At 45.1% G+C, this 24489-nt stretch overlaps 1 protein-coding gene across 1 annotated transcript; it reads left to right on the top strand.

Moving 5' to 3' along the window:
- Positions 1–4: 4 nt before the first annotated feature.
- Positions 5–23796, top strand: LOC104276229 (monocarboxylate transporter 2-like; the record flags this gene model as incomplete). Its single annotated transcript, XM_009872461.1, has 4 exons — positions 5–92; positions 15178–15321; positions 20096–20971; positions 23507–23796. Coding segments are annotated over 4 exons (1398 nt in total), but the record flags the coding sequence as incomplete, so codon positions are not given.
- Between the last annotated feature and the right edge of the window lie 693 nt (positions 23797–24489).

The following is a 24489-nucleotide window of genomic DNA, read 5'->3' as shown; positions in this document are numbered from 1 at the left end:
CTTCTTCAAAGAAATCCAGGATTTCTTTGGCGCGCCCTATAGCGAGATCGCGTGGATCTCCTCGATCCAGTTGGCCACGACGTACGGTGCGGGTGAGTAGACCTGCACCAGCCCCTGCGGCGCGGTGGGCTGTGAAAAGCTGAAATCAGCCAGAAATCTCCACTTTGGGCCAGCACAGAGGGAAAGCAGCAGTGTTCATCGGCAGGGGCACTACCAACAGGGTTACTTTCTGATTGTGTTCCCAACGTCATTTAGAGAAGCAAGTCGTATGTGCAGCCTGAAGGGACTACAGGGCGTTCTTTGGGGGGATAAATTGGTGTGGTTGGGCTTTTCAAAGTGTGCTTTCTGAGTTTGTCACTGGGATCAGCAGGTGCACATGTCTTTTGATCCCTCTGGGTGCCTTTTGGGCCTGAGGGGGACTCCGTTGAAAATGTGGTCTGTGACAAGTCTGGTGCTGACGTTTCCTTTATTTGCAGCACCTTTCCTGCTTCCCAAACTAGGGCTCTTTTCACTGATGTGGGCACGGTGTTACACAGAAGCCTTTATTAAGGGCTGCAGTATGCCCTGTGCACCGGACCCGGAGCTGCACAGTGTGCCCCATTGCTGCATCCCTCTCCATGGCCACACTGTGGAGGGGGAGTTTCTCTGACACCACAAACAAAATGTGGCCTTGGCCCTGTCACACAGCCCCCTACTTCGAAACCAGAAGATCAGCTATTAAAGCTTTCCACGGGCATCAGTGAAAAAGCCTGGAGTCTAGGCTGGTGTGGAACAGCTGGATCTGGCTTTCAGCCAGAGGTGAACGTAGAGTAAAGCAATAAATGAAGTAGCTGCTTGTTTATTGTGGCAGCTTGTAATTACAGCAATGAAATCGCAAGAGTCAATCATTCTTGTCAGTTGCAAAGTAGTGCATATAGCTGCTCTTTTTTTATGATTTTGGTATCGCTTTCCTGATTCAATGAAAACCTTGGGCTGCCTTTGATTAAATCTGCAATGGGAGATAGACAGGAACTACGCTCTCTAATTGCAGGAAACTTCATCAATATTTATCCTGGCTATTAAAGCAATTCTGAAAATATTCTCTGTTTTTTAAAAAGGTGGGTTTTTTTTTCCTTAATAATGCACTGTAGTGCTTTTTGAAGAGCACAGTTGGTAATGAACGTAAAGAAGCTTTGTAAATGTTTGTAAAGAGGAAGCGACGCTTGAATCAGAGCCTATCCTAATCCATTCTACTGTAACCTCTGCAAAGGCTTGTACCTGTGGAGAGTAGCTCTGTAAGGGCAGAATTCCAGTCTGAGAGGCCACAAATGAAGCAGTTTGAGGGCAAAACCCAACTAGCGATTTAGAAAGAGAAATCCTCCACTTAAACCAGTGCTGTTATCCCAGGCCACCCCCTTGGCCTCCCTGATGGGTTGCTGAGCCCTGGGGAGCACTGCAGCTTTGGGCTGGATTTCCACTGGGGCTTATTATTAAATGCAGAGAAAAGCACTTTTGCCTCAGCCCCAGGAATATGAATAAGCAGTTTGCAGTGAAAAGGAAAGAGCTGGGCTCTGTATAGGCTGAACAGGAGCAAGGGGCTTGTGGTGGGGTATGGAAACACTGCTGTGGGGAGGCAGGCAAAAGGACCCCTTCTCATTTCAGTTACTACGTAAATGCTGTTTTAAAGGTAAATTATGTGGAATGTCTCTGAAGCAGTCAAGCAAGGAAAAAAGAAAAAGTAGGCAGCCCAAGCCTTTGGTGTCTTCAATTGCCTGTAGATGAGTGCCTAGGAAGCTGAGTGTTTTAGAAGTCAAAGAGAGATGGGTAATATTTAGTATCAAAATTGTGCGAATGAGTAGAGGCTGCTGTAAGTTTCATGGTGTGATACTAAAATCAGGACATCACTTGTTAGGAAGGCTGTGGTTGGGGTTGCCCAAATGTGTCCCGTGGAGAGCAGGGATGGGCTGGGTCCCTAACCAGTTTCTCTCTGTCTTCCTAGTAGCTCAGGGCATCGTACAGTGCAAGTCTTCTTACTGGGGAAATGCTGTTTCTTCCATTGCACTCAGTCTTGGGTTGCTGTTAGGTGGGGCTCAGGATGTCATGATGATGATCTTATGATTTCAAGCATCATCATCCACAGCGAAGCAGTGGTAAACTCTGCCCAGCCATTGGGTGGGTGGACACCTTGATGGAGCAACTCCTTCTGCAGTGCCATGCACTGAGGTGATATCCCATCACCTGTCCCATATTGTGACATGAAACACACCAAAGCAGTTACCTGTAGGCTGGGGGCTTCCTGGCTGCATCTGTGGGTCGTTGCCAGCTCTGCCTGGTGCTTTGTGCTTGACTGTGACCAAATGAAGAACATTCTCTGCAGTTTAACCTTTCACCTGGCAGTGCCTGGAGTTGTTCATAGGGGTGTAGATGAGGGGCTTGAGCCTCTTGGGGTGCAGGTCATGGCCAATGAGCTGGAGCAGGTGAAATTCTGCTCTGATCACCTGTGCCTTCTCCTATCTGCAGACTTTCCAATACACTTTCTTCTCTTTCTCTCCAAGTGTTCAAGCCGGGGCTGTGTGCTTTGTACCTGGGGTGTTGTAGTGGGCTTTTATCCCAATTAACTGAGCATCTCCTGCCTTTTTGCAAGAACCTTTAACTTTCCCCTCCCTCATGCTATTATACGGTAATATGGGGGATGACACAACTGGGCACTGTTAGACTTAATTGCAGGCAATTGTACCTTTGTACCTTCCCACTTGCCTTGCAGTTGCTCAGAGTTATGTCCATTTAATAGTCCTCCCCTCCTCTCCTCCACTCTTGAATGAGATTTATGCTCGTTTGATCATCCCTGTCTCCGCAGCAATCCAGGCTGAGATGCTGAGTTGCTCAGTGGCTGCAGACACGGCTGCGATGGGAGTTTGCAGAACATGGAGCAAATGAAACACACATGCCCAAGAGCGTATTTAACACATCTAATTTGATTGACTGGGCATTTAATGCCACAGCGGGTTTGACTTATGAACGACTTCAGTGATTTGGAAATTCTCATTAAAGGAACGGGGCTGCAGTTCTTATGAACTGCCAAAGTCTTGCTCTGCAGCGGTGCCTGTTAGGACTGTGAGGATGCTTGTGTGGCAAAGCTTGATTTCCTTTGCTGAAAAACTAGACAGTAGTTTAACACTGGTTTTTCTTTAATCTTTCCAAAAAAAAAAAAAGCAATTCTAAAAATGGCAAAGGAAGCTTTCAACATAGTTCTGAGTAACTAGTGGAGTTACTAAACCAAAATAATCATCATTGCCATGGCTTGTCCATTCCTTTCCTTCCTTTCCCAAATCAGTGGTGAGGCAGAACTGTCACAGCCTGCCTGGAGGTGCAGGGGTGGGTGGGCTACAACTGTGCAGGAACCATGCGGGGTGTGCTGAGCATCTCCTACACTCCAGGCCCTGTGTCCTGGGGGATGGAGGGACCACGGGGTTCATTTGCTGGTGTCAGATGTGGGCACCACAGCCACGAGAGGAAAACTCCAAGCCTGCCTCACCTCCACCCCTTCCCCCTGCTCCAGCAACAGTAAATGGCCATGATTTGGAAGGTGTTCCTCAAGAGTGAAGAGGCTCTGCTGTTTGCTCACCTGGTTTCAGGGAAAGGCTGTAGCGTTGCTGTCTCCCCCCGGGGGTTCAGAGTTGTCTCCGGGCTGTGCCGTAGCTCTCGGAGCCAGGACTCAGGGCAGCAAGGCTGGTGTCTGAGCACGGGGATGACCTGAGGACTGACTTGGCTGGTGGCTGGGCTCCTCCGTCCTGGGAGCTGGGGGCAGCCGTGCTGCTCACGCCTTGGCAGGGTGCAGAGGGTCTGATGCTCTCACTGACAACAGCTTTTGTTTGCAAACATCCTCAGGAAATGGTCCCTCGGTTCCCTGGCGTGCTCGCTGGTGTGGGGACTTGTTTTTAGGCTGTGCTGCTTACTGTGTAACAGAGCTTATGTTTGCATTTTCTAAATAATGCAAATGAAGCGCATTTTCTGAAAATGCTCGCATGAGCTAACCCAAATCCGCACTGAAGTAGCTCTGTGGGCTTTGTCAGCGTGGAAGCAGATTTACAGTGACCACCTGAGGCTCTGGCTTGTAGCAACAGAGCCATGCCAGTTTTTCAGACTAAGACTGAAAAAGCAGCAGCCGACACTGTCTGCCCTTTTTGCTTGATTCCCCTAGGAAGCTGTTTTACACCAGCCAAGGCTGTGGCAATATATATTGCAGAAGTTTTAATGTGTCTTATCCCCCTGTTTCTTAATCTGAACGAGGTTGCAGAAAACAATTCTGTCACTATAATACAGGTAGTAAAACAGATTAGTGTGCAGTAAAGTGGATAGCCTGGTCTTTATGACAGGGCACTTGTTCTTGCTAGTGTTCATGTTCAGCAATTCCGTGTTTCCAATTGCAGAGGGCAAAGTGGGTGGTTTGTGAGTGATGAGAACAAGGGAATGTTGCTTTTCTGTGACTAAATCCTGCAGGGTGCAGCCCTACCAATTTGATAAAGAAGGATTTATGGTTTGCAATGCTTCTACTTTTTCTCTATTTTTGGTCATGGTCAAAGAGCTCTTTCCTTACCCCAAATGAGAAAAGAAGTATGGAAGAGAGTCTTTGATGAGCAGAAAGGAAAGAAACCAGGATCTGTCTGCAAGGGACCAGGGGAGATGCCACCATCCTTCCCTAAGGGATGGCCCTCAGCTTCCAGGTATCAGGGGGTGACGAGGACAAGCCAAGATGGTCAAAATGTGGAGCATCACAGGGCACTTGCTGTGCTGCTGCTTGTCCTTGGCAAAATTTCCTTTCACAAACTCCCTCCTTGGACTTTGCTATGCAAATACAAGGCCAAGATTCCCAGGCTCTTGCCTCATGCACAGGGATGGGTTTTGTTCAGGAAGATAATCTGAAGTAATATAATTGCAAAAAATGAAATCCTTTGGCCTTCACACCTCCTGACTTGGGCCGTGTGCCTGTTTCGTGTTCACAATAACAAACTGAGCTGCCCTTCTCCCATTTTTAAGGGTGACACATTTCAAGCTAGGCCACAGAGGAGTCCCCAGAGATAACCATTACCCAGGTAAAGCAGGAGGCAGTTGAGCTCCCAGGAAAGAAAAAATAAGCAATATTAATTTGCTGGTCATTTAGTTGCCCTGTTTGGCATGAGGGGAAGCAACCGAACATTCTAAAAGAAGAAATATCGATGCCACTAATTTAATAGCAGCAATGTTCTGTAGCTGTTACAGTCTCCTCTAAGGCTATAAGAGAGGTAAGGATCGTGGGAAGAAGTAATGTCTTATATTATGGCCAACTGTTAGAACTTGAACAATGAGCTGGCTTTCTGGCACGTGTGCCAGAATAAAGAGAATAATTTAATACCTCAGGCAGTATCTGCATTTTCGTTGTTTGGGTTTGTTTGTTGTTTGGTTTTTTTTATGGTAACTCTGTGGCCAAAATGCTCTTTTCATCATTGTAATGAAACAACAGAAGTCACCTGGCTGAAACTCGGGGACCAGATCCTGACACGGAGTCATTTTGGCTGATGAGGTTGAATAGCTGGGGCTAGAATAGGAGACTTCTGACCTTTTTCCCTCCTCATTTTGAAGAATCTCGCTCTTTCTTTTCAATTGCTGTGCAGCTAAGCCTTGCACATGTTTGCATGCAGTTTGTAGATATGTGCTGCTTCTCTTGCCCCTTAATACATAAAAAGCTACATTGCCTCAGGACCATACACTGTTTTTATTCAGTATGTAATGCAGTGGAGTCTTGGTCTCACTATACACCACTGTAATACTCCCCCTGAAATCTCCAGGGTGCTGTTCTTACACATCCAAATTTCTACTGAAGTTAGGGAATCACCTCCTGTCTATTTTGCAAAGACAGGAGCTGAGAGCCACCTTTTGCAAACACAACAAAGATGAGAATGTTTTTGAAGTAAAAGCCCTATCCTGAAGCCACCCAGTCTTTATTACTCATGTTATTTATTATTTATTGTTTTGTAATTGGATGAAATTTCTGAAAATTTAATTCTGGAGATGCTCCACAACTGAGTCTTTTTTCCAAAGAAACTTCCTTCTAGAGCTTGTAACTGCTTAACAGAGCATCTGCTAAAGCAGCAAGGAAGAGATTGGGAAGTTGAAAGTTGACCATTGACCTTGAACATTTAATCCAAAATTTTATAGATGTATTTTATTACACTGCTAGCATGATAAATTGCAGTGACAGGTTTAGAAAGCACCTTACAACATGCAGTGGCATAAAGCTATATTAATAATGAGTTTGATTCTGCAGTTTTTAACTTAATCAAAACTGCCAATGTTCTCTTCTGCGCTGGCCCAAACTTCCTCAAAAACCTTCTCTGCCTCCAGAAGACCTCACCCAGGGCTCTCCACCCATCCCAAGTGCTTGCAAATACCACAACACTAAAAGGGGAACCTAAGGAATGGGAAGGGAGGTGTGGTTTTTTTTTTCCAAGGACAATCAGCATGTGGGTGACAAAGCCCAGCCAAGCCTCAGGAGGCGCAAGCTCTCCACAAGCCAGTTTTGGCTCAGACAGTGCCTGATGGACAAGAACCAGGGCAGGGCATGCGCTGATGGGTTCAGGATTTATCTGCTAAAGGTTTGGTGATGAAGGTGCTTGGCAAAATCACGTGTTATGCGCAGGAAACTGGCAGGGCATTTTCTGTGTGCGGAGTCCAAAACGGCTGGGCTGGGCTTACCCCTTGCTGCGGGGAAGGGAGCTGCTTGCATGAGAGCAGGTTGCCTGTGTGGAGCATCCTACGGGGCTGTTTTCCAGCTTAAGAAATAGTCACTCCAAGCCACGAGTATTTTTGCAAACACTGCGCTCACATGCCATTCCCTACTGCTAAGAAATGAGCTGCTGCACCATTTGCTGGGGCTTTTTCTTGTTCTAGAGCTCTAAGACTGTGAGTTCCCATGCAAGTGGCTTCAGTCCTAAAAAGGAAAGGGGTTATCCTTGTGCCTTATGCTTGGGTCGTTGCACTATGGGCTTCCCAAGAGTTAATCAGCTTCCCCGTGTCATTGAAACAAGATGTCTTCCCTCGCTGGGGCAATCCCCGAGGTAGCAGCACCATTAAAATCGTGGATTCTGTTAAGAAAGCCAGGTGAGGAATGATATGATTTCTATAATGGATGTCACTGCAGATTCATATACTTCTGCTGACTCTCAGAGAGCACTCAAGCCCTGCAAGGTCACCACATATGTGCTTGTATTTTTTATTTTTTTAAATAGTCCTGTTCTACTTAAGAGCGATAATAGTGCTATAGGTTCAGGTGAAATATTTCTGTGTTCATGGACTTGGTCACAAAGCTTTATCATTTCGCCCTTCGTTGGAGCTTGCAAAGTCACCAGGCAACAGTAATAGAGATGTGATAGACTTAATAAAAACCAGGATTAATAAGAACTAAGAAGTGAAGAATTTTGGTTAAGGGGTTGTTAATACTTCATGGGAAGGTGCTAAGCCCAGGAGTAAGTTACAATCCACTCCCACAAGTGAGGTTCAGACATATGAAAGCTTCTTCCCGTTTTGTGTGCTGCTGTAGGAAGAAGGGGTGCGAGGAGTTGGCATCAACCTGTCCTGCAGCATTGCAGCTTTTCTGCCCCTGGTTGCCTCTCCAGTGTAACTGGCCTCTTAGTCAAATTATGGTTTCCAGGAAGTGGACAAAGCCCTTTGGACAAGGTGCCCAGGTAGGAACCAGTTTGCTTGTAGAGCAGTGTGTTAAGACCAGTAATGAAGGGCTGCTGGTCATGGGGAGTAGATGTTTCAGCCGCACAGGGAACTCATGTTCTGCAGCTGGGCTTCAAGTGATGGAAGGGATAAACGTCTGCAGTCCTGCCAAAGCAAAACACTAGCTAAAGAAACTCATGAGAAAGAAATTTAAAAAAAAAAAGGTGAAGTCGTGACTTTCTGAAGGTCAGTGGCTGTGATCTGCAATGTGGGTGAGACCCAAACCAGCAGCCTGGGGAAACCACTGAGCGCAGGCAGCTGTGTGCTCAGCACCTGTGATGCCACCCCCTTGCAGGACCAGTTATTTAATTGCCTAAATACGAAGTGACACGAAGGACCTTGGCTCCAGCCCCAGTTTTGGAGCTGTTGGCCTGTGGCTCCTTTGTGTGCCGCAGGAGCAATGTGTGTCAGCTGCGTAATCTGGAAATTGAAATGCTGAAACACTGATCAGATAAGATTGCTGGATAAGGAAGAGGACACTTTGTCTTTCTGAAGCTTGGGCTTCCTTGTTTTTCTTCCTTTTTTTTTTAATATCAGGATGCTGCTGTGGCAAACGCATGTGTTTCTGACAGGAGGTCAGGGTCCCTGGCTTCCCAAGGATGTGCCTGGTGTGTGCAGGGGACGGAGAGCTGCTACAGCTTGGTTTCTGCACCAGATCATTACACCCACTGCCTTTTCAGCTGGGTGTGCTGCCAATCCTGCCTGGGACATCCAGCACTGCAGGGCCCAGCCCGGACAGTTTGATGAGTTGAGTAATGTGTGTCCAGGCAGCCTCTCTCATGCTTGGCTTACGCTTCTCACAGGCGTTGTGCTGAAACTGCAGCCATTGCCTCCTTTAACGTAAAGACCATCTCATCCAACTCAGCTGCAGTAAGAAGGGACATCTTCATCTAGACCAGGTTGCTCAGAGCCCCATCCAGTCTGATGCTGAATGTTTCCAGGGATGTGAGGCTTCTACCACCTCTCCGGGTAATCCATTCCAGTGCTGGAACAATATGTTGGGTTTCAGCCTACTTATTTAAAAATTATTATTTGCAGTGCAAAATAATACAGAAGGCATCACGGTGGTTTAGGGATATGCAAGTCTTTGGGAGCTGCCCTTTGGGGTCTGACAGAGGGGTATTTGATACCATGGCTGTCAGCTGGGCCATTCGCTCCTGCCGCTTGTCCTCCAGTGCCAGTGTGCATTGCCTCCTGTCCTGGGGAAGCTCCAGCTGCGTCTGGGCTGCTCAGCCACTGCAGGAGTGAAACAAGCCACCTGAACCAAATAGTTGAGAGTAATAATGCACTGTATTATTACGAGGTACCACAGTTCTTCTGCAGTGACCTGGAGTCCTCTCTGATGATTTGGAGCAGGCAGGATGCAGGGCTTGGTTACCATGGGTTGGATGGTGAGCATCAGTTCTCCAAGCCCTGGTGACAAACACTTAAAAGCATAAGCCATCCAGGTTCTGGACCTTGTAATTCTCTTCTAGCAAGGCAAAAGCCTGAAAGGCTGCAGGTTTGAACCCCTCCATCCCTTTGAACTCCTGCCTTTGCAACTGTGTCCCGTATTTTCTGAGGCCACCTCCCTTTCAGGCTGTGCATCATTACCGAGTGCTGATTGCTGATGCTGAACCTCTCCGCCTTGGGAGGCTGGTGGATTCTGGCAACCAGTTAATAACGTGGGGGCACTCACTTTCATTTGCGGGGTAATGAGGAGGTTGCTCTGTTACAATGGTGGATACCCTGGTGGATAAATTATGAGGCCGAAGGCAGTGTTGTTATTCCACCGAGGGAATGAGATTATTACGGAGGAAATTGCAGGCCTGCTCCTCTCATTGTTTTACTACTAGTGTAATAATAGACTTTGTTTTATTAGTATAAATGATTCCCCCCCTTTCTTCCCAGCTGAGTACGCTCCGCTCCTTCTTATGTCCCCAGTGACTCCACGTAGTCAACGCCAGTCATGCCGTGCGGAGTTCCTTAGTATTATCTGTGTTTTCAAAGCAGTTTGGAAAATATTAACCATCTGGGCAGTTCTTCTGGTGCTGACCAATGTCCCTGTGCAGTAACAGCTCTTTAGAACCACTTACCATTGCAGAAAAATGGGAAAAGCTAAGCTATGTTTGGCAAACCCCCGCAACAAGGGCACCGCTGGTCCCAAATCTGCCAGCATGGGAGTCCATGCAGTGGAGTCTTCTAAGGACTTGCTATTTTATTCTGTGATTTTATCATCTGTGTGGCCATCAAATGGTCTTACCAGTGGACATATGGCTCTGTGCCACTTTACACTGTCAGAAGGTCAGTCTTGTGAAACCTGGAAAAACCCCACATTGCTCGGAGGCGGTTACAGGGTCAGTCTTCCAGAGTCTCAGCTTGTAGCTGCTTCTCTGAGAGCCTTGCACAGAAATATTAGGTTAAGTTACAAAAAAGGACAAGCCAAACTTTAGAAATAATATATATATATGTATGGTCAGAAGTATAGGAGACAAGAATGTTTTAGTCCTTGTTAAAAATACATTGGTGTTTTGCACCAACACTGGAAGTTTTGCAGCTCATAAAAAATACATAAGTCTTGTTGAAGAAAACAGAAAGGCAATCCGGATGCCAATTTTTTGAGCATTGTTGTACTTGCAAGAGTTTAAGCCAGTCTGGATTGATATTTTTTGTTAAATGTCAGCTCTGTGTTATGAGTCTCTCTGGATCACAATTCAGAGGCTCAGAAAGAATAAATGACAAGATGGCCTGGCTTTGTGGAGGAGAAGAGAGGAGAGTCCAGGGTATTTTGCATTTTGTTTGCGTTTTTTCAAATCTCCTCTTCAGGGTCCTTTTCACTCCTGCAAACACAAAACTCAAGGTGAAAAGTAATTGGACAAGCTAACAAATGAGTTAGGGCTTGCTGTGTTTCCCACCGGCGAGTGGCTGTGTTTTGCTTGCCACTAAGAGCAGCTTCTTTGACACGGCCTTTCATGTACCAGCTAACAACGAATGGAAATCTGCCACAGGTATGAGAAAAGAGGAGCTTTATACAGGGCAGGCGCTAAACCAGCATGATTTATACGGGCTGTAGACAGCGCTTGGCATCACATCAGTCTTCCAGGAGTGCCATGATCCCAGCTTCATCTTTCAGGGGTATTTGGTGTGAACTGTTGCTCTCCAGGCTGCAGAGTTTCGCTGCAGGCAGAACCCCCTTTGTGTGCACCCTGCTCTGCGAGGGCTCGGGGTGTAATGCGAGGTGTTTCTGAGCAGGCTGTCCTTGCTCTTACCCAGGGGATGACGGCTGCTACCAGCCCTCGTCTTGGCAGCTTGTCCTTGTGCCGTACTGGGGTGCAATTTTACTTCTAATTTCCTCATTAGAAGTTGTAATGTTGCTGTGGTGGGAGGGGGGTGTGGGGAGAGTGCAGGCTGGGTGACACCAGCCTAGCTGCTCCAGTCCCTCGGAAGCCATGCACTGGGGACATGCTCAGCTGCTGAGGTGGCTTTTGCTCCTTGACGTGACTTTTCAGGAAACATTCACGTGGCTGCTTCTGCAACGTCAAGCCAGGTATATGGTGGCTTTCTGAGAGCTTTGCCAGGTGTCTCCCTTGCCCTGTCCTCACCTGGCTGTAAATTAAGAGGCAAAAATCACCCTGACTCCTGCTAGTTTCTCCTGCTGTTGGCTCTCAGGAAGGAAGAACGATTTAGCTTGGAAGCCAGGACTGGGAGCCTGCGGTTCCTGCACATTTGACCAGGCAGGTATTAGCAAGTAAAGATGCCTTGGGATCTAAGCTGCATACGTTGGTACCATAAATGGTTTCTCTGTGGCAATGTACAGCATTTTTATTCTTTTCATGCCAGCTGAATAGCTGGTAAATGACAGGTCCATCTTTTCAATTCCACCATGATTTCAGGGACTGTCACGCTTTTAATTTTTGTGATAGCTCCAAGCAAAGCAGTAATTGTGTTTCCTATTTCCCACAACTGTGTTGCTGGCTTAGTTCATCCCTCTTCTTAATTCCTCAGTCCTGACTCGGGCTGTTTGATGTTTTCTGAAGCTTCCCACGACACGGCTGGTTAAGTTATCCTGGTTGCTAATCAGCCAGCTATGAGACATACACTGCGGGTGGCAGAGCAGGGCAGGAGAGGTGCGTTTAGATCTCTTGGGTGTGATGCTGATCGCTGAAGACATCTGGGCAGGGTGAAGGTGTACGTGCCCGAGCTTTGCGCGCCTGCCCAAACTGGCCGGGTGTGTGTGCTGAAGGGTGCACAGCTATGTGACATATTGCGTGCGCCCGTTTCTGCCGGGAGAGGTTTTGAGAGGCTGCTCCGTTAAAGCCTATGGACGTTTCTGCAGGTCCAAATGAGTTAAGTGGAAGTAATTTTGGGGATGTGATTTTGCATTTGCTTCAGTGCATTTGAAAGGTCTGCTCAGGACTATAACAAAACTTTTGGTCTGTAAGCAGTGGCTCAGGGAAGTTTGGTTTCCCAACTGTTTGAGGCCTTGGGTTGGATTCTCTGGTGTCTCATAAAGTGTAGGTCGAGCTGATGCCTTTCCTACAGGTTGAGTGCTCATCATGGCCTTTGCTGTGGATTCTCCAGTGGCTGGAGAAGGTTAATCCAGATGCTCTGCTCCTGTTTTCTCCTCTAATCAGCTGCACTTAGTACCTCAGAGGTCTCCAGCCCTCAGTCCTACATGGGTGAGGTTGGTTAAGGAGGTCAAAAGTGCTGTGATGCCGTACGCCGTGCTTCTTTAGCAAAGCAGACTCACAGAACCTGGACTTATGGTTTCAGGCTGTAAAGAAGAAAGGCTTATGTTGCTTCTGAAGTTTGTCACAGTTCCCTGTGAGCTCAGCCCAGCTCAGGCAGATAATGCCTTTGAGACCATAGCTTTGCCACCCAGATTGGTGAACAAGTGGGGCTGATTATCTCCCTGTAAAACTGATAACTCTGGTTGGGGCAGATGAAGGCTCTTTGCTGAGGATCATACAGACTTGCTGTAAAGCATTGCTGGGATACCACACAAGACAAGAACAGGGCGCAGTTGTGGTCTCATGGCTTAGTAAGTGATTGGTGGGAAGTTGAGATGCGACTGAGGACGCTGCCCATTCATGGAGGTGCCCTGGGGCACAGGAAAGGTGCTCTCATTGGTAAAGCCAGTGGTTGGGATACAAATTTTTGCTTTCATCTACTTCAGCCTCTACCCTGGGTTGTCCCCATAGTCAGGCAGCAGAGCAGAATGTGTCCCACCCTTAGCCCCTTGCAGTTCATCATCTGCTGGCATGATTGAAACCTGTCCTTACCGATGGGTGAAGCCAATACAACAGCTTATGAACTGGAGTGAGAGAGGTGTGGATCTGTATTTCCCTTCTCCCAAGGTGGATGCTGCAGGAGTGGGACATACAGGAACATTTTGTTTTACTTCTCGTAGCAGGGGCTTCTTTCCCTGGGAGCTGCCCTGAGACCAAGCGGGACAGGGGTCTTAGCAGGAATCTTGTGGACTTTAAATGCTCCATGGTATGACATTCTGTAGTTTTACACCAATGTGAAAGCTTTCTTCCAGTGGGAGAAGGTAATTGAGACCACATTTTCTTAGTTGAGTAATTAGATTGATTCTGGAGAAACACAGACTTGTGGAAAATTGAAAAATGGAAGAGTGGCTTGCCCTTAGGCTACAGATAAATATGTTGGTACCTTTCTGAGGAACACTGGCTCGATTTATTGAATTACAGAACACGCTGAGACCAGTTTAAGCATGATGAAATTCCAAGCTCTGACCAGGGGAAACTCAGTGAGAAAGGGGTACCTTCCCTACTGAGCTGATATAACATACGTTTCTCCCCAGAATTTCTCACTTAATTCTGTAGAGCTCACTGCAGCAAAACAATGCATGCATATGAATCCAGTTATAGCATTAGGAGAAAAAACTCTCCACGTAATTATACCCTCACAGAAAATTTAATTGAATGGTGCATTCAATGGGACTGACTCACAGATCACAGAGTTACAGGGATGCTTGTGTGTATTTTCATGAGTGTTTTGACCTTAGACATGTAATGGGAAGTATTTTACATGTTACAGATGTCAAAAAGGGCTTCATTCCCTAGATTAAACTAGTCATGCGTACTGGTTTTTGTTCTTGCACATCATAACAGCTGGCAACTTGTTTGGATGCCACCAGCCATGCCGAGGGTATATTGGGATTTTTGGGTCTGGCTCCTGTGCTCAAGTGTTCCGTGGTTTGCAAGTTCTGGAAAGAACTCTGGCACTGTATCTGGCTGAGATTATTTAAGCAAAGGTAAATATTCTACTGCACAGCATGGTGGTGAGGTAGATTCCCACGGCCAAACTCTTTAGAGATGCCTATAAACTTAAAACGCCTGTTTCCAGTAATCTGTATATGGATGGTGCGGGCTCTTTGTGAGAGCACTGGGTTCTGAAATACCATCGCTGTGTGCCGAGTAGCACCAGAAGTAGTCAGATAAGATACTAAATGCTGTCTGTGTCTGTCTGCGTCATTTCCAGCAGCATTTTTGCAGCACTTTGGTTCAGGGTTTTGAGTAATACGGAATGTTTTTCTTACATGTTGTAGCTTGACTTCTGGACCACTCTCTCCTGCTCAGTCGGCTTTCTCTTGTTCTGACTTCTCAGCCTGATCTAACTGCAGATCTGGCTCTACTTTGAGCTGGAGGTTGGTCCTGACACTTGCAAAGTCCCTCTGATATGTATTATTCTGCCATTCTGATTTTTACTGGTCCTCCAGCTGGTTGAGGACTACTACACAAAAAACCCGCTCCCTTCTTTCCTCCTCTGCCCAAAGCTGCTGGCATGTTCCACTTCCTCAGATTTCAATGCTTCCTTTCAGTGGGCACAGTATTTTTTAAGCCATTTCTCTCTTTCATAATTTTGCCCTTTCCTTCATGTAAATGCAAGACCAAACTGGTTCTTTTGAGCACCAGCTAATCCATCATCCCAGAATGTTTCTACCAACATAGACTGCTATTAAGATTTAATTAACAACTGTTCTGCTGAAGCTTCAGTCGTGGTCAGCGGTATTGGAATTGCATTAAATAGAGGCATTAAAAATGCAACAGTATTCATGATATCAGCCTTGTAATATGAACTACTACTTTGTGCATATGGTTTAGCATCATAATAATTCAAGAAGCTCCTATGTTGGGATCATATGTTCACCTGATTTGTTATTGCTTGTTTGCCTTCTCTGATGACACTTTAAAGTCCTGGGGGCAGGAGCTGTCAGCAGCTACGCAGCTGCTGTGTGGCATGGGACGTGCTGCCATCTCCATGCAGTGTGGATCATCTTTCTCTCTTTTTCTTTTTTCTTCCCGAAGTCACCCTAGAAACTGTCAGCATCACCGCAGGGGCACCGATACTGCAGAGGTTTACCTGCTCTGTGTCAAATGTGCCCTTCTGTCACAAGACACCTGCCTCAAGGACCATTTCGTGCTCTTTCCCCAGGTCCCATTAGCAGCATTTTAGTGAACCACTATGGCAGCCGACCCGTGGTTATGTTCGGAGGCCTGCTGTGTGGCATTGGGATGGTCTCAGCTGCCTTCTGCAACAGCATCCTGCAGCTCTACATCTGCGTGGGCTTCATTACAGGTAAGAAGAAAGCACCTCCTCTCCACCCGCACTTGAGGTTCACCTCTGGTGGCTTGGGGTGCCCGCACTTGGGCCCTTCTGCCAAACGCGGTGGGAAGCTGACGAGACAAAAAGCTGGTGGGTCCTCCCTTATTAACTGCCCCAGATGAACTTTAGCAAAGAGCATCTCACCCGCTAAGAGCTATGTTCTTGGCTGAACATCGCGTGCAGGATCTTAGCAGGAGATGTGCTCTTTGCAGCTGAGTGCCTGGGGCCGGAGGCGATGGTGAGGCTGCCCATCAGTGCCCTCAGCTCCCGATGAAGCGAACGCAGGTTGACTGCTCTCTGCCCTGGGCAAGGCAAGCCCTTCGAGATGGAAGTGTGACTATGAAGAAAGCACCTGTGTTCCTATATTACCTTGTGTTATCTTCAGTCTGTGAGATATATGAAATGAGATTTCAGGAGTGTGCTTTAGTTTACTTGCCCTTTGCCTGTTTGTGAGGTTAAGAGGTCCTTTATATGAAAATAAAACTACTGGAGATGATTGAAAATATGAAATATTCCCCCTACTGAGAAAAAAATAAAACTGTATTTCCTTATTAAGTTACAGTTTGAATTATCTGTATTGAAATACAAATTACCATATTGGAAACTCAAACAGGAGAAGGCATAGGCTCAGTCCAGCACCTTTAAAGCTTGTAGTTGCTGGCTTATTGCTTTTAAAAGTAGATGAATTGTAGTTCTCCACCTGTGTGAGTATAGATGCTTAACTGTAAGCTAAGGAACAGTCAGTGTTTCTTCCAGTGCAGCTGGGACACCTGCCTGAAAACACGACACAATGAGTTCAAAATTGGCTTTTGAGGTTGCAAGATGTGTGTTTTAATGAATGCTCCCAATCTCTCTGCAGCCACATTAAGTCTTGCTGCTTTCTGTACATGAAGAGTGTGAGCTCAACATTTAGAATCAATAAAATCAGCCACTAGCAAGGTAAATTGGGACAGAAAGTTTGTCACCCTGTTCTCCTACACCAATATTGCTTTATTAAATCTGTGCAGTAGTGAATAAATCCCCATGTAGGATTCCCTCTCTTAAAGCTTACACTTTCTAAGTAGTCACTGTAGTTAGATGAAACTGTTATTATTGAATAAATAACTCTTGCAGATTCTTTGAAAGAGATCCCAGAAACAAACCTCTGATAAATAAAAATAACCAGTGTCTCCCATGGATAACTTCAATATTTATCGATGCATGAGCTTGCATCACTCCCTGCTAAACAAATGTCCTCTAGCAAGTCGACTAACATTGGGTTAGCATATGGAAACAATAAATTCTTTGCTAAAAGTATATGCATTTTGGTGAGCTGAAGTGCTCAGGCAAGGGACAGTGCTGTAGGAAGGCACCAACTCCTATTTTCAAAGGTAATTTTCTAAAAATGTGCCAGGAGAGAATTCTGAGCCTAGCCCCAATTTAGGAAGACCTTGATCTTTTTTGGTCCCTGAATACCTTTGCAAATCTGGTCCATTGCCCACCCCAGAGAGCCGTTAGTACGAGCTGGGCTCAGTGTGCACGTGTAACCCTCGTGCCGGTCACAGGGTACAGGGACAAACTGCCCCCACCTCTCCTCATCTTTAATGCTGCCATTTTTCCTCAAAGCAAAGCCCACTTTTTGTTGTGTGCATCTTTTTCTCTTGCTTGCTGAATGAGGGCAGCTGTATGCCTGGTGCCTGGGCTAATAACCCATCATTCCCAGGCACGGGGTGTGTGCTGGGGAAGGAATATTAATTTGACAGAGAAAGGGAAGATGCTTGTAATCCTGCTAGCGTGCTTGATGCCTCTAATTATGCTTGAAGTGCTTTCACTGGTCAGGCCTAACATGCAAGCATTCAAGGGCAATTATGAAGCTGCCTGCTCATCACACAGCTGAGACAGCATCGCTGTACAAGGAGAGAGTCTTCTGTAAAGGCGATTTGCAATGTCTGTGAAGCAGCCTGTAAACATCACGCGCTCGCTTGCCTCCTTCCTACTAGCCTGAAAAGGAAGCAGACCTATGTAAAATACTGTAGTGCTCATGTAATTCACAGGGATGGAGATAAAAACAAGGTAGTTGGTACCAGGAGGTGTCTGCTACAGTCCTGCACCTTTGGCATATTAATAGAAATCTCTTCAGAGAAGCGGAGCAGGAGATACCTGTTTACGATGGAGGGACTAGACAATCTCACTTGCTTTCTTGATTATGTCTTTCTCCATTTGCATGCAAAGCAGGGACCGGGCTCTGCTGTCAAAGGCAGCTCTGAAGGAGCTGTCCTTAATGGTGCAGAGCCATGGGGCTGCAGAAGTCACTTTGCTGTTAAAACTGTGTTTATGTGGGCTGTAAAACCTGTTCTCTTCCTCACTTGTAGCACTTCAGAAAAGAAATGGGTTTGCAAGCTTGTTGCCCTGGATAGACACCAGCCTGGGTGCGCTCAATAGGTGTGTAGGCATGCACCCTCTTCTTCAAGTCTGAGCTAGAAGCAGCAAATTTCAAAGCTAAATATAAGGCAATAATGACTGGTCAGAGTTCAGTTCAATCTGTACCAATTAGCCATGAAATAAAATGGGATCTATGGTGAATCCTGTTTACTACTGAACCTAGAGTTTTTGGCTCAGCTTTAAATGTTCAGCATTGAAATACCTGGTAGGATCTTCCCTTGCTAATAAAGCAACAACAAAATCAATTGCTACGTGGGTCACTCTTGTAGCACCACTTATTTCCTTCTAATCCAAGAGAGATCTATTTAATTTAGGGAAGGATGTTCCTGGCATGGGCTTGCTTCTGTTCATAGGACCTAGAGTCCTCTTTGTCATATCTTGGGGAAAAAAATGTGGTTATTTGAGTAACAATTTCAGCCATGGAAAAACTGCTGTTGTTTCTCAAAACTGGAGTAAAATTAATATAAATATTTCCTACTAAAGTCAGCCAAAAGCTTAAAGTAATTGAAATTCCAGTCAGCCAATTTGAAACTCTCCAAATTTAATTAATGGGAAGAGCATGAGGTAATATTAAATTAGATTTGTCTGACTGGCAAATTAATGTTCACATAATAAAAAATTTGAGTTGATTATTGTTTAAGTGGGTAGCTGGCACCCAGTCTGATTTTCCTTCTCTGCACAACGTGCAGTAGGTCCCTACCAAAAACGACAGTTCAGTTTCTGCCCTTACCTAGCAGTCTGAGAAATACAGAGTTAAAGCAAGCTCTAATCCACTGTGTTGCATCTTCTCAGGTGAAAGAAGATGCATTCCTATACCTGAGCACCATAAAGGGTCTTCTCTAATGAATGCTGTGCTTTGCTCTGTAGTTACCCTCTCACGGGGATGAATTTGCTTGCTCAAGAGTTACGTGCAGGCTGTGCTTCTCAATGACGCGCCCCACCAAATATATGGTCTATCTGGGAAAGTTCATGCTGAGAAAGGATTTCATTTCAAGATCAATTGTAATATGTTGCCATTTCAATTTATTTTTAATGCTGGAAACTTCTAAGTAATCACAAAAAAAAAAAAAAGGATTTTAGACCCAGCAAAATTCATTATTTTGTAAAACTGTTCAAAATGAAGCTATCTAACATCAGTTGAATTCTGCTGCATCAGTTGGATTCTACTCTATCAGCAACTAATGACAGTGTTCCTTAATTAATTTTGAGGACCTTGACCTTTCTAAATTCTCTTCTGTAAAGCAATATGCCTAATTATGTACTGCACAGTTAAACAAACTAATTATATAGACTAATGAACAAGAAAAAATCTGCATGACCCTATTTTAAGGATTCATGTTCTCTGATATAATCACTTCAAGGATTACATTTCTGCTTTGTTCTAATGCGGCTCATTCTTTCCTGGATGATAGGGTGGAAAATATGTGGCACGATTTTTAAATGTCATTTTGATGGAGTTCTGAAAATTTAACTTTTTAAGGAAATACTGAACCTCACAGAAGTGTCTGAAAAGACAAGATTATTATATGTTAGTGCTCTCAGAACCACAGAAAGTTGAGACAACCACAGCACCTGGTATCTCTGCCTTCAGATTTCACCTGTGCAAGAGAAGCTTTCTAACTGAAAAAGAAATGCAGATTTATACTACCATTTATATATCTAAATGGAAGAAAAATAAATTTTAATTAAAAGAAAGACTCTAGGGTCCTGTTTAATTAACATCCTCAGTAGCTGTTTTGCTGTGTACTTGCAGACCTCGTCATCTTTTGCATCAGACCAGAATTGCTCACACCACCAAATTAGTGATGGGTGAGAAGGGTGGTGTTATTTGTGCAGGTCTGTCTGCCTGGCAGCAGCGTTGGGTGCCCATCGCCCACGGAAAGGGGTGCCAGCCCCAGATGCACGTGATGCTTAGAACTGTCCAAGCCAGAAAAATCTTCCTCATACTGGGAGCTGTCTTTTTTTTTATAGATCCATCCTCTCCTCCAACAAGGCTGCTGTCTCTGGACAAAACCAGAGAGCATTCACCGAGGGTATATTTTCACTTTATTCTGAAGCAAACTCTTTGTGCTAGGTTTGCAACCCTAGAGTTTTCTAGTGCAAAAGAAATGGGTGTTCTCTGACTGAAAGTGTCTTTCTGGGGTCTGGTTACCCAAACGTAGCAGCCAGGAGTTTAGCAGATATCTTGAACAAAGCTTGCATGCAGATTATCAGGTTGAAGAGCCACTAATGGACCAGTTGTCTGTAAGTTTGCCTTAAATAGTGAGCTGAGGATAGCTGGGTCTCGGATCTTCCTTAGTACCTCAATTATATTTCTCTATTCCAGGACTTGGCCTTGCTCTCAACCTCCAGCCATCCGTGATAATGATAGGGAAATACTTCTTGAAGAGAAGACCCATTGCGAATGGCCTTGCTATGGCAGGGAGCCCTGTGATGCTTTGCACCCTGGCTCCTCTCAACCAGTTCCTGTTTGACAATTTTGGCTGGAGGGGCAGCTTTTTAATTCTTGGGGCAATTTTGTTAAACTGCTGTGTAGCAGGAGCTCTCTTCAGACCCATTGGGGCAGCCACAGCACCAGTCAAAGCCCAGGTGATCGAGGAAGGGAAGGATGCTCTGAAAGAAGGAGTCACTGAAGTTGCCGTGGAAATGAGTAGTACCACAAACATCCCCAAGGAGGTCAAAATGGAAGATGAAGAAGAAAAGGACTGTTGTGAAAAAATCAATCAGTACCTTGATTTTTCTCTCTTTAAGCACAGAGGGTTCTTGATTTACCTGATTGGAAATGTGCTCATGTTCCTGGGTTTTTTTGCCCCAATTGTTTTTCTGGCACCCTATGCAAAGCACATCGGCATCGACGAATACTCAGCTGCTTTCCTCCTTTCGATCCTTGCCATCGTGGATATGTTTGCCCGACCTGCCACTGGCATCATTGCAAACAGCAAGTGGGTGAGGCCGCGGATTCAGTACTTTTTCAGCTTCTCCATTGCTTTCAACGGCACCTGCCACCTTCTCTGCCCGCTGGCATCTGGCTACACAGGGCTCGTCGTCTACTCCGTCTTCTTCGGCTTGGCCTTTGGCATGGTTTGTGCCATGCTCTTTGAAACGCTCATGGACCTCGTGGGAGCTGCCAGGTTCACAAGTGCAGTCGGCCTGGTCACCATCGCGGAGTGCTGCACGATACTGCTGGGACCACCTATTGGAGGTGAGTGGGATAGTCCCCTGCTTCTACTGGGTCATCACTTATGATTAGGCTCTTGCAAGTAGAGTTTGTAAGAAGTAATTCTAAATGCATTTTCTTTACTTCCCACTCAGTATTTTTCCACTAGTAATTGGACAGGGAAGGCAGATCCTAGGTATCTCCTCCAGCATTTCTTCTTTAATCCTCCAGTTTGGAGACAGTGACCTTGTAGTCTTCGATCCCCTCACCTGAACTGATCTTGCAGAGTGGGACTTCCTGCAGCACCAAGAAACCTGCGCTTCAGGTGACTCCTTCTAGAGACTTCTGTTGCAGGACACTGGAGTCCATGACAACTTAAGCACAGTAAAACATGTAGGAAGTCTTCTGGTTGACTCAAACCTCAGCCTTGCTGTATGTCTCTAAGGCTCTGAGTACTTCTTCTTAGGGATTTCCATCGTCTTAGTGCATCTGATAGGTTTAAAGCTGTTCCGAAAATACAAAAAGGTTTGGTTTTGGATGTTGTGATTTGAAACATCAAAAGGCAGACCCTCAAAGCCCATGCTGACAGTATTGAACCCTCAGCAGGGCTTGCAGTCATCTGAAGGTAAGGGTGAGCAATATTCTCCTGTGATTTCAACAGCCTTCGCTTTTTTCCCTCTATAGCGTGTGCTCACTTATGTTTCTAACGGAACACACCGTGTCTGGCAGGCACTGTATTTGAATCTGGCTCAAGTGCAGTCCTTATCAAATCTGAGTTGGCCATGATATAAATGGTTTTACATACATTTCACCTGTATGTAAGCCTGAATAACTGGTTTAGAAACTGGTCACCTTTAAGTAAGCTAAAATGGTCAGTTAGGTTGTGTCTGCTGTCTGTATTTGGATGTATAAATTTAAACTCTGCTAATTCTTTTGATATGACACTATCGTAATAAATTTAAAGAATGCACACAAATAAGGCATTTTAAACCCATTTCCTGGATTCAAAACTCAGATCTGGCTAATACTCTGTATGACACATCTTGCAGAGCCATTTAATTCTTTGTATTACCATACAGCTCATACAGTGTGACAGAAGCAGCTGTATCCTCTTGCTGTCTTAGAGATTCATTATTTAATTAATGACAAACAAAAGAAAATACAATTTTAAAATGACTGTTTTCTGAATTATATAATTTTCTGTGTGGAAGATTAAGTTAATGACCAGAGACTGCTAATGAGGCTAAAATAGTTCTATATAATAATCAGTAATATTAGTTTTGTAGGTTTTCCCTCACCATTTTAATAAGCAGCAAATTTATTGGTTCTTTGGCATTTTAATAACCTACTGCAGGGTTCTGCTTTAATGAACTAAGTAAATTGTTCCCAGTGTGTTTTATGACTTTATCTTATTCTCAAAGGAAAAGAGGCAAGACTATCCTACTGTTGAATTTTCCAATACTCTACTCATTAAAACTCTCATTGAAACCTATTTAGGAGACCTCTAGGTCATCCTGATTAGCAGAAAAGGAAAAAATAGTTGCAATTAGCATTTCGCTGATGGTTCATCAGTAAAATGAAAAACACAGTGCATTGAAAATGGTGTACTAAGACCTTTAGGAATGATTCAGAAGGAACCATTGACCAAAACCAGTTAAAAATTATTATTTTTGTGATCATGAAATCTATTTGGTGGCCATAAAAATCCCTTGTTAGTGTAATACAGTGGGATAATTAATCATCAGCTTTTCAACATTAGGGATCAGTCAGGAAGTAATTTAAGGTCCCTCTTTTTAAGGAGAAGAACTTATTCCAAAAAATCAGAGAGCTAATGGATGATGGGCCAGTTTCAAGGAGGACTATCTGTATTGTGAAGGCCAGGTTAGGAGTGGGTCTTAGTTTAATTAGGATTTGGGATGTTAAGAATGGTCTGTGTTGCGGCAGTAAATGAGAATTAATGCTCAGGATCATAATCCCAATAAGATTTGCATTACATTTTGACATAATAGAGAACACTGACATTTCAATTAAGCCATCTCCCTTCAATTACTCTGTAACTCCATAGCAGAGGCATTAACCTTTGAGAGGAACCTGTCACATTCGTCTTGGCATTGAAGTTATCTGACATTGACAGCATCATCTTTGCTTTCCCTGGAACTAATGTTTTCCAGTTCCACGCGGTGCCCTTTCATCTTTAGATCACGACTATAAATGCAGGAAGGGCAGCTGTGACCAAAAGCTGAGTCCCCTCTAATGCCGGCAAATGACCCGTGATGGAAAAAATTGGAGGGTCTTTGTCAAGAGTCTGAGATGAATCCCCTTCTAGTTAACTGCACCAACTATTGGTAGTATTACCTGTATCAATGTTAACTGCCCACAGGCTATATAGTGGAACACATGTGAGGCATTTGCAGGGTCACAGTTATTTGTGGAAGAGAGCAGAAATCCAGAGAATGTCTTATTTTATCCTAAAGACACAAGGGTGTCCCCTCATATTTAGGTTCTGAAAACACATTTTTGCATTCATCTCTAAGGATTTTTTTCTGATTTTTTTTTTTTTTTTACATGTATGTTTTACAGGAATTCTTATCGATACCTTTGGTGACTATAAATATATGTTCATTAAATGTGGAGCTGTGATGGTCCTGGCAGGAACCTTCCTGTTCATCATGAATTATTATAATTATCGTATGCTTGCCAAGGAGAAGAAAAGAAAGGCAAAAGGAGAGGATCCTAAATCTGTAAGGATAGAAAACGAAGGCAGAAATAACTTGAACAAAGAAACTGCGCTGGGTGGACCTGAGCTGGAACCTTTGAAAGAGGAACAACAAGAACTAAAGAAGGAAGTGAATGGCACAAATGAAGTTTAAACCTGTTCTCATGGGCTGAAGGAGAAATAACTTCTGGGTTGCTTAAGTGAACAGGAGCTGTGAACTCACGCTAGGTTTTTAAATTCTGCTCTATGCTCTGCCATGTGCATCCTCTCTTGTAGGAGAAGACAGGAACAGAAACAGATTCAGTTTGTTATAAAGCACTGGGACACGGTACGGTATCCATTTGGATACCAAAGGTCCTGCAACATTTTTCTTTAGATGTTTCCCATGTCCCAGGGGTCTGAGTGAGGGTGTAACTGACACCCCACTTATTCCCTGCACTACAGCTCTGCTCAGTGAAAAGGCCAATGGCCATCAGGGTCGATGCAGAGCACCGAACGGGCTTTGCTTTGAGTACTGTGGCAGCTGGATCTTCTCACCATGTAGTCAAAAACTCCCTGACCGCATTGACAGAATTACACCAGGGATTTGGTGCTGCCTTCCACTGGCACTGTGCCTTGCACCTTTGTCTTGTGGGAATGTAAAACAGACCCTACACTCGGCTGGGATACAACACGAGAGAGCTGCTGGAACAGAACGAGGGCAGCCCGTGCCTGTGCGTGCCACGGCAGCAAGGCAGCCTGTCCTTGTGGCAGCGCCTGCTAGGAAGGAACTGACTTGGGGTGGCTCATCGTGATTTGACCAGGGACTTCCTCAGGGATCCCGCATTTAGCAAAATGCCTTGAGAAA

The sequence above is a fragment of the Apaloderma vittatum genome, unplaced genomic scaffold, assembly GCF_000703405.1.
Source record: "Apaloderma vittatum isolate BGI_N311 unplaced genomic scaffold, ASM70340v1 scaffold5087, whole genome shotgun sequence".
Classification (NCBI taxonomy): Eukaryota; Metazoa; Chordata; class Aves; order Trogoniformes; family Trogonidae; genus Apaloderma; species Apaloderma vittatum.
The sequence above is the reverse complement of the archived record's forward strand: the minus strand, read 5'-3'. Positions and strand labels throughout refer to the sequence as shown.